Here is a 9,812-nt window from a genome sequence, read left to right as displayed (position 1 = left end):
CATCCTGGCTCTGTAGAAACAACTCCACTCTGCTTTGCAGCATGAAATGAAGCCGAGAAAGCATAAACAAGTGAAGGTGGTGGGGTGTGTGTACACAAACAGGCTGTGGGCTGGGTTTGGCCCCATGTGTCTGCCCACCCATGGTTTAGATTAAAGGAGTCTTCTGAGACACATCAGCCAAACACATTGTGTGGACTTCGTTTGGACCCCAATTTGAACAAACCAAGTCTTCAAAACAAAACTAAAGAAAACAAAGATTTTTATGACCTAGAAATGTAAACAATGAGCAGATACAAGATGATTTTAAGAAATTGTGAATAATTTTGTTAGATGTGACAAAGAAATGTCTTTTTGTTGTTAATGTTGTTTTGCTTTTGTTTTTAAAGGAGAGAGTCTTTATCTATTAGCTACTGATACATTTTAAATGGGAGATGATGTCTGAGATTTGCTTTAAAATAACCCAGGATGTATGGAGGGGAGGGGTAACAGTGAAACAAGACCCATCTTGGGCTAACAATGATCGAAGCTGGGTTGTGGGTAAATGCAGGGGGTGTTGGGGGGGTGGGTGGTGGCTTCATGTGTGTGTTTGAAAATTTGCATAATAAAATTTTTAAAACGAGGGCATAAGAAAGAACTCCCTTTTCCATTGCCTCTGGTCACCATTGCATTTGGTGAACATATGCATTAGGCCAGTGCTAATGCAGCCATTTTGTGACTAAGAGGGGACAAGCCTGAGGATAAGACTAACCACAAACATGGCAGAGTAGAAAGAGGAAGGAAATGGGGTGCTGGATAATTCTGTTGGGCTGCCAAATTAACCAGGCAGGCACAGGCATGTTTCAGTATTCCATATTATGTGGAGTAATACATTAAGCCATATTTATTTATTTGGTTACATGTAACCCAACTGATCTAGAGAAAGGACTAGAATGGAGGCCTGGCCTATCTTTGCTGCAGGATGCTACCATGACATCGAAGAGGACACCAGGATTCAAAGAAAGGCTTGTGAGCAATGAGTCCTTGCCAAATATTTCTGAGACCTTCTATCAAAACCTAGGGGCTCCTGGATATAGGAGAGGGTCTCTGCTTTCTGCGTGCTTCTCTTGAGCCCCAAGGGGCCAATGACAGGGGCTGCACCAGACTTCGGTTTGCAATTATAAACCTACTGTTTCTGGAAAGGAAATGGCAGAAACAGAATTCCTGAAGGACAGCTGGCCTTTCTGGCATCCCTCCTTACAAGGACAAGGAGACCTCCTCTCCCTGAACCCCTCAACGTGCAGTAACCACAACCATACAGTGTCTACACACAGGGCACAAACAGCATTGTTTCTAACTGATCTCATGGTTCAGCCGGTCTCAGGGGTGTCAGCTGTTCCGTAATGTATGACAAATCACTGTGGTTAACTTAACCCGTCCGGGTCTCCTAGATACAGTCACTAAACACTTGCCAAGAAATGTGCAAAGGGAATGCGAGGGGTGGGGGGAGGGGAGGGGAGGGGAGGGAAGGGGGGCGGAGGGGGGTGATGTGGAGAAGGCCCACAAGGCATGGTCTCTGGTTGCTCTGGATGCATCTGGATCTCTGTCCAGACCCAGACTTCAGATATAGCTCGAGGCCGGGCTTTAGAGACTGACGATAGGCGGTGAGGGTGGCAGCCTTTAATGAGGAGCAGGTCACAGATCCTCAGTGAGTTTGTTCTCATCCTAATTTGGCCCTCGTTTGCAAGGCTTTGCTTAGAACAGTGATTCTTATATTTGAGCATGCATTAGAATCCCCTGGGAGGTTTGATAAAGCACAGGTTGCTGGGCCCCACCCCCGGAGATTCTGGTTGAACAGGTCTGGGGTGGGGCCTGAGAATTCAAATTGATAACAAACACCTAAGTGATGCTGATTCTGCGGGTCTGCGGGACCCTGATTGGAGAACTACTGACCTGGAACTTCTTAGTTGGACTATGGCTCTCAGATACCAGGAGGAAGAACTCTAAACCTTTCTTCTTCCCTTAGCAATGAGGTTAGAACCAATGATGAGTAGCCAAAGGGCCGAAGTCCTGGGTGGGAGTGACCAACAGGGTGATGCCCTAGGATCATCTGACCAGGAGCCAGGAGTCTTGGGTTGTTATCCTGCCCCTGAACAAGCCCATTGTGTGGCCTCGGAGAAGTCACTTCTGCTTTCTGGGCCTCAGTTTACCCTGTGTAGAAAACGAGCAGATAATACTCTTCTGTGTGCATTCTAGTTTTCACAACAGAAAGGTTTTTAAAAAGAAAAAAGGAAGACACTGACCCACATGACCTCTCAGGGGATGAGGGTGGGAGAATCTCATGTGGGCACCACGGTGTACTCTGAAGCCTGTGGGCTTTGGCTTGCACCCAGGTCTTCCACTGAACTTGTCCCGAGCCCCTTTCCTTCTGGAATCCCCGTAGTGCTCACTGGTGACTCTGCTCCTTTATCCAGAGCTTGCTTCTCTTTCCTGTCTTACCCGGTTTTCAGGCTTTCTCATGCACCTGTTGTGTCTTCCAATTGGCTATTGACGCGCAGTGCTAACTGTTTGCATCTCCCCTCCTCTGCCAGGGCCTTGGACAGAAGGAGCGTGGGATAAACGTTGGAGGGCCGTCGGCAAGAGAAACACCCAAGCCGTACTCCACTGGGCGAGAATCCCAAGGTGAGAGGCAGGGAACCCAGAACTTGCCTTCCTAGGAGAGTCCCCAGCTGATGCCTGTAGAGTTTTTTACTTTGGCCCTGTTCACCTCCAGAAGAGGGGCCTGCCCCCCAGCCATTTCCTCTACCTTCTGCCCAGACTCTGAGTTATGCTCCCCTGTCTCCTCTTCCTAACAAAGGCTTCCTCAGTAGAAAAGAGCTTGGACATACAATACTTGCCAACAAAAGCAACCGTTGTAGCCCCAGGGAAGGGGCTGGGGGTAAGAATCGGGGTGAGGTTTTGCTCTCCGCTTGCCAGGATTGGCTCCGGGGAAGGCCCCAGCCCATTGCTCATGAGTCAGGCTGCTGGGGTCCCGGCTGCAATCGGTTCCTCTTGACTTCCCAAGTTTAAGGCAGGACGAGTGGGGTGGGGCTCAGGGAGGGGGCTAGGCAAGCTTTTGGGATGGCAAGGGAGAAAATCAGTGATCACATGCCGTGACTTTTCATTTCTGTCTCCACAGGGCCCCCACTCTGCAGCTGGGAAAACTGAGATCCCAAGAAGGGAGGTCATTTTATCCTGAGCTCATTAGTGGATTTATGGAGGGCCAGATGGAGACAGTTCCAGCCTGGTTATCTCAGAGCCTCTCCTCCAAGTTCCCACCGACACAAGCTCTCACACACACACATACACACCCCTCACATTCTTGCTCCATCTGCCCTCACACACAAAACCACAGTCTGGCTCTTGACTTCACAGATCTTAAAGGACCAGAAAGAGGAGAAAAAGGAACACTATTTTTCCTGAACTTAATATAGATCAGTTTGGCGGTGCCATTTTCAAATAACTGGATGGTCTTGGTGTGGCTTGGAATAGAATATGCCCTGCATTCGCACAGGACCTCAGAGTGTGTCTGTGAATCCTGTGAGCCTCGTGGTTTCCCCTTTTGACAGATGAGGTACTGCAGCCCAGAAAGAAAAATGACTTGCCCTTGGTCACACAGATTGTACTTGGCAAAGTTCAGCCTAGAGTAGTCTACTGATCCCTAATCTTTTCTCTTTTTCCAGCTCAGCACTAGACTCTGGATTCAGATTCCAGCTCTGCTGCAAATGAGCTGTGTGACCTGGGTCACCGCTTCAGCTCTCTGAACCCGCTTTCATAAATGCACTGCCCCTCCAAAAGCCTCCTCACTCCAGAAGCACTGCCTCTCAGGAGGTCCTGGGCCAGGGCCTGGGGCCATGGGGATGAGGAATCCAGCTCTCTGCCCACAAGGCAGGAACGTATTCAGAGCCCAGGGAGGCCTCATGTCATGGGGAGGGAGGGGAAGAGTGCAGGAAGCCAAGGCCTCTCTCAGGGGATCCAGAGATTCCCAAGAGAAGTCTGGTTAGGGAATTTCCACCCACAAGTTGGTCTCCTTTTAAGAAGGCCCCACAACAAAATGTCTGGTCTCAAAAGCAGAAAGATTAGGGGTCTTTATACACTTTATACAAAGATTCTTTATTCCACAGTTCCTTAAAAAACACACACACACACACACACACAAAACTCCTTTCTCCAGTTCCCACCTCTGGCTTGCTTGAAATACAGTTCATTTGCAAATTGTTAAGAACACATTTATACAGTCAAGCAGGAGCTGGGCTATTTGCCCTGACTACTGAATTGGTCTCAGCAACATTGCAAAACCAGCAATCCACTCTCATCTCTGACTCTTGGTTTTTCCCACCTTGGGCTGTGGAGGGGTTACTGGTGCCAGAGGAGGAGGATATTTTATTTATTGAACACCTTCTATGGGCTCTAGTTAGGAGGCTCAGTGCTGGGATGTCAGTCAGGGCCATCTGGGCATAAAGCCAGGAAACTCTCCTCACCTTGCTCAGTCCCGCACTTGACTAGGACACGGGCGCTCACTGCAATTGGGGGCAGAGAGAACTGTAGTCTGCGAAATGGGTAGATCCAAGGGGTCAAAGGTTAGTGGAGGGCGTCAAGACCATTAGGAGAGAAAGAAGGAGACACCCTCTCTTGGGGAGGAGAGGTGCTCACCGTCTCCCCACCCAAACGGAGTTGGACATCCCTTCGGCCCAGTGGCTCTGGAGAGGGGGGCCCTGCGGTCAAGTAAGGGGAACCGAGGGGACAAGGAAATTGGCTACGGCTACGGACCGTCACTCTGGGGGGAGCCCCGGCGGCCGGCTCCGCGTGGCACTTCCGATCCGGCTGGGCCGCTGCACTCCCCGGCCCCGCGCTCCGCCCCGGCCGCGCGGCGCCCCCCGTCCGACCCGCGCCCGGCCCCGCCCCGCCAGCGTGCACCCCCCCTCCCCCAGGCCCGGCCCGCCCCGCCGCCCCCTTGGCCGGCTCCCGCCGCGTCCCGGAGCGTCACGGCGCGGGCGGACCGACCGGCTCGCGGCAGTTGGCACCGGGGGTGGTGGCGCGTCGGCCGCTCCGCTCTCCCGCCGGCAGCCTCGGACGCGCGGAACCAGCGGTCCAGGCGGTGGCGCGGGCGGGGGGCCGGGAGCGGGCGGGCCGGCGGCGGCGGAGCAGGCGGAGGCCGGCTGGCCCGCGCTCGGCAGTCCGGGGCGCGCTCCAGCCTTGCCGGCAGCCCGGGGCTGGGGGCTCGGGCGCCCTCCGGCCCGCGTCCGCGCGCGGCCACATGGCTCGGCTCCGCGCGCTGCTGTCCTGCCTGCTGCCCCTGCACTGTGCGCTCTGCGCCGCCGCGGGCAGCCGGACCCCAGGTGCGTGCAGGCCGGGCGCGCGGGGGCGCGAGGGGTCCCGGGGGCCCGAGAGTCCGGCTGGCCCCAGGGGGCCCGAGGAGCCGGGCGGCATTGGAGCGAGTGGGAGGCGGTGCGCGCCCTGGGCTTGAGCTCGTTTCTTCCCCTGTGTCCCCGGCGCTGACCCGTGATTGCTCCTCCTTTCTGGCACGAGAGGTGGAGAGAGACCCTGGGAGACGTTTTGGGGGTTTTAGGAATATGGAGTCTCTTCTTAGGGGGCTGTATATTGGTCTTTGTCTCTGTATTTCGCGCTCTCTCGTTTTCATTCTCCTCTCTCTCTTACACGCACACGCACACACACATTATTGGTCTGTCTCTATCCTGTGTGCCTTTCACTTTTAGTAACTTCTCCGTCTCCAACTTGTGTGCACGTGTCTGTCTCATCCTCACAGAATCAGGCTGGCAGGTGGTTGCCCCACACCCCAGGGAGCACCTGGCACTCACACTCCGGCTTGGAAACACACGCCTAGCCCTCTCCTCCGGCATCCTCCGGCTCTGTGCAGACCCCGTCCCTCTCACACACAGACCAGACACCCGCACCCTCACCTGCTGTGGCTCTGAGCATGATTCTGAGCATGCCTCTGGTCATTTCCAGGCAGACTGCCTGCTTGTGTGTGAGCTCTGTTCATGTACTGAAGTGGGCTCTCTCTAGCAGAAATCTTGGGGGTCTTAATGGGTAAAACCAGAGGAGGGTCAGTACTCCCCCACTGGAACTGCCTTGGGCATGGGGGGTTTTCGGGGGACCTCATTTTCTAGGCTTCATCAGTAGCGTGAAGGGGCCCAGGGAGGCAAGAGATAGAGCCATGCGGAAATGAAAATCCCTCCAAACTCCAGTCCCTGAGTCACCAAGCCTGGAAGCCAGCGAGCTGTCATTCCTGCTGGGCCTGGCTGGGCTGGGGGAGAGCTGTGTGAGGACCTGGCTGCTGGCATGCAGCCTGGAGCATGGGGCCATGACCTCACACTTGATTCAGTCCGAGTGGGCAGGTCACCCCGTCCGTCTCCTTTTATTTTTGAAGATCTATATTTACCGGGCTTGGTGCTGGGCCATGTAGAAATCTCAGCAGCCTCTGTTTACTTTAAAAAGTTTTCTTTCTAAACTTGGAAAAATATAGAACCTGTATTCCCTCCCTCCCCCTCTCCGGCTCCTCCTTTCTCCCTGACACGTGCCCCGGATCCCCTGGGTTTCTAGGTGTGTTTGTTTTGCCAGCTGTGTTCCGAGAGCTTGGCGAGGAGGAGGGCCCTACCCCAGGCTGGTGACTTCAGCCATCCCTCTCTTTGCTCTGGGGGCTTTCGGGGAATCTCAGCCCATTCCTCGGCAGTGCCCAAAGTTGGAAGGTTCGTTGCTAGAGTGGCAGACAGGACTCTGGCATCATTCTTTTCTTCTGTTAAGTTTAACAGGGCCTTGGGGACTACAGGGAGCAAGTTATGTCCACAGAGTTCTTGAACGCCGTTCATCCAAGTGCAGAGATCCTGAGGCTCAGGAAGCCCTGGATGAGTCTCGGATGAACTTGGGCTAAGGGGTCCCTCCGAGGCGACGCTCAGGGTTGCAGAGCCCCTCCCTGCCCCCGTGGGATTGCCCAGACTACTTTGCACAGACTACGTTGATATAACTCCTTGTTTATTCCAGCAGAACTGCGTCTCTCTGGAAAGCTCCGTGACTATGGTGTGACAGTGCCATGCAGCACGGATTTTCGGGGACGCTTCCTCTCCCATGTGCTGTCTGGGCCCGCAGCAGCCTCTGCAGGGAGTGCGGGAGCCGAGGGGGTGCCCCCACCACAGTCACACTCAGGTCGCCTCCGGGCGGCCCGCAGCCTCCTGCGCCGAGATGGAGCCACCCTGCAGCCCGGCCGGGTGGGGCGCCCCTCCCTCTACTTCAATGTCACGGTTTTTGGGGAGGAACTACATTTACGCCTGCGGCCCAACCGTCGGCTGGTGGTGCCCGGAGCCTCGGTGGAGTGGCAGGAGGATTTTCGGGAGCTGTTCCGACAGCCCCTGCGGCGGGAGTGTGTCTACACCGGGGACGTCACGGGCATGCCGGGGGCAGCTGTCGCCATCAGCAACTGCGACGGATTGGTAAGGGACAAGCCTTTCATCAAGCCGATTTTTGGCGCGCCCCTTCCCCCCCCCCCCCCCCCGCAGCTACTGAGCCAGTCTGACATCGTTTTCTCCTTAGCTCCCCCGTGTTTGGGACTCCTGTGGGTGTAGTGTATGGTTTGGGCCAAGTCACGGGCTTCCCTGCTCCAGAGAGCTCTGCACGCCCCACTGGCCACCAGGTTCCCACTCTAGCGGGTGTGCAGGGCCTGGTGGGGATGGTGCCTTGTTCACTCCCTCACCGTCCGTGGACACACTGGGACTCCAGCTTGCCTAACCCAGACACGTGCGGGGGTAAGGAAGGCGGGCTCTGCTGGGATTGAATCCTGGCTGTGCCCCTCACTGGCCTTGAAGCTCAGAGAAGTGACTCACCTTCTCTGCGCTGCTTTCCCTTATGTGTGAAGTGAGGATTTATTCATAATGCACATATTTACTGTGCGCATCCCCTGCGCCCCCACTGTTCAGGCTCCAGAGATTATGGGAGGGCCAGGGGCGCACATGGTCCTTTGCTCTCACAGAGGTGACGTGGTAGTGGTGATGATGATGGGACCTATCTTACCAGATAGCATGGTCAATGGTCGGCACCTGCCTGGCATGGGGTCAAGGCTCTGGTGGTATTAGCGGCTGTTAGGATTCTTACTGTTATGTCCTTCCTTATCCCCCGCTGTGTTTGGTCCTAAAGTCAGCCTGCTCTTTCCCAGTGCCCTGCTCTGGGAGCTCCCTTTCTCAGGACCTGTTCCCTCCCTCCAAGCTTGGAACGCCCTGCTCGTTGGCTCCCTATGGTGAACCAGAAAGCCACGGGTGGCCCCTGTCTGAGGCTTGACTCGTGCTGGGGTTCAACTCCATCCCCTGTGGGTCAGGTCTTCGTGAGCCTGTGTGGCAGGCCCAGGGACCTGGTGGGCATTCCTTCTGTGACCTCTGCGTTGTCAGGTAGGAGCCGATGTGTCCCAGGAAAGGACTCTCTTGCTCTGCCCTTTCGCTTGAAGTGAGGGATGAGTCAGATCTGGGGAGATGGGAAAGGGGGTCTTTCTTCCCTAGCAGGGCTGGGAGCACTCCTCACTGTCTTCCCATCCTTGTGAGGTGTCTTCCTGCTGAATGTCACACGACCTTTGTCTGGGCCGGTGCTTCTTGATCTTTTTTTCATTATCACCCCCCCAAAGAGTCTTTCTAGCCATTTTTTTTCTCTGACTGCCCTCCTCCATGAAATTTTAATACCACAGGTACACTGCACATCTGTTTATAAGTTGCATGTGTATCTGTGCTTGATATATATATATGTACATATATATATATATGAAAAGAATACATTTTTTGCCTTCCAGAGAATGAGTTTTTGTCCACATTGGAGGTGGTGGCGCCCCCCTTGAGAGGCATGGTCTAGGCAGTGGTTGGTTTTCAAGGCTGAGCGTATGCTGGAATTACCTGGCCCGCAAGGGTTCTGTGAGGCCGACTTGGAGAAGCCCGGGTTGTGAGGACGGCTGCAGAAGGCTGAGGCCTTGTCCTGACGCCCGGGCGAGCCTTAGGGGCCCCCCACCCTGGACCAGCAGGTGTGTGCACCAGAAGCCTGCTGGCTGGGGCTCTGCTGTGGCCGCAGTTTGGCTCGGAAATCCCGAGGAATGCTTGGAGTCGCCCGGGGACACAGCGTCGGTGCAGAGGGAGAGATGGAAAGTGCTGGAGCAGACCGGTGGCTTGACTGCGTTGCATGGTGAACTCCTACAGCCCTCAGCCGCAGAGCTGCCTGCCATTCCGGGACCGGGCTGTGTCTCCCACTTCTTTTGCTACCTCCGTAAAAGTACCCTGGGGCCCTGACACAGGTGTCAGTGGATGATCAACACCATCACTAGGTAACTGGCCACGGTCTTTGCTTGCCACCAGACCACCGCTTTTGCCTTTGGCTGTCTCCCGAGCCAGTCCCCGGCCACAGCCCAGTGCAGAGGTCTCCCCAGGCCAGAGGTTTCCACGTCTCCAGCCCATTCCAGAAAGCTGCCCTGTGTCCCCTGAGAGCAAGGGGCTGTTCGCAGGGACCCAGGTGAGCCACCTTTGGACTCAAAGGCCACAGTGCAGCATCTCTGATAAGATTTAGCTCTATATCTGTATGTGGTCTTTGGATCTTAACCCCATCTTCCTTGGCATCTCATGTCCCGAAGTCATTCCTTCCAAAAAACTATGTATTGACCACTGGCGATGGGCAAGTCCTCAGGGAGATGTAAGAAAATGAAAGGGACATGTAGAATAGTAGCGGCAGGGAGTCCTTCCCGCCGCCCAGGCCCAGCCCGCATTGGGTCTCGCACATTCGTTAACTTCGCTCATCGTGTAGACGAGGAAACGGAG

The 9,812-nt window shown here is 55.0% G+C and overlaps 2 protein-coding genes across 2 annotated transcripts in view; both read left to right on the top strand.

Annotated features, from left to right (window-relative positions):
• The window catches only part of PALD1 (phosphatase domain containing paladin 1), a 124,216-nt gene extending 120,738 nt beyond the window's left edge, over positions 1-3,478 (top strand). Inside the window, exons 20-21 of the mRNA XM_078077627.1 lie at positions 2,568-2,658; positions 3,155-3,478. Coding sequence (XP_077933753.1) covers positions 2,568-2,658; positions 3,155-3,183 — 120 coding nt within the window. The 3' untranslated portion in view covers positions 3,184-3,478. The remainder of the gene's footprint in view (positions 1-2,567; positions 2,659-3,154) is intronic.
• A 1,755-nt stretch (positions 3,479-5,233) lies between these two features.
• Positions 5,234-9,812, top strand: part of ADAMTS14 (ADAM metallopeptidase with thrombospondin type 1 motif 14) — a 72,602-nt gene continuing 68,023 nt past the window's right edge. Inside the window, exons 1-2 of the mRNA XM_036083947.2 lie at positions 5,234-5,354; positions 7,021-7,463. Of these exons, the coding sequence (XP_035939840.2) occupies positions 5,273-5,354; positions 7,021-7,463 (525 nt within the window). The 5' untranslated portion in view covers positions 5,234-5,272. The remainder of the gene's footprint in view (positions 5,355-7,020; positions 7,464-9,812) is intronic.

This window comes from Halichoerus grypus, chromosome 7 (genome assembly GCF_964656455.1).
Source record: "Halichoerus grypus chromosome 7, mHalGry1.hap1.1, whole genome shotgun sequence".
Classification (NCBI taxonomy): Eukaryota; Metazoa; Chordata; class Mammalia; order Carnivora; family Phocidae; genus Halichoerus; species Halichoerus grypus.
This window is presented reverse-complemented; position numbering and strand designations above follow the sequence as displayed.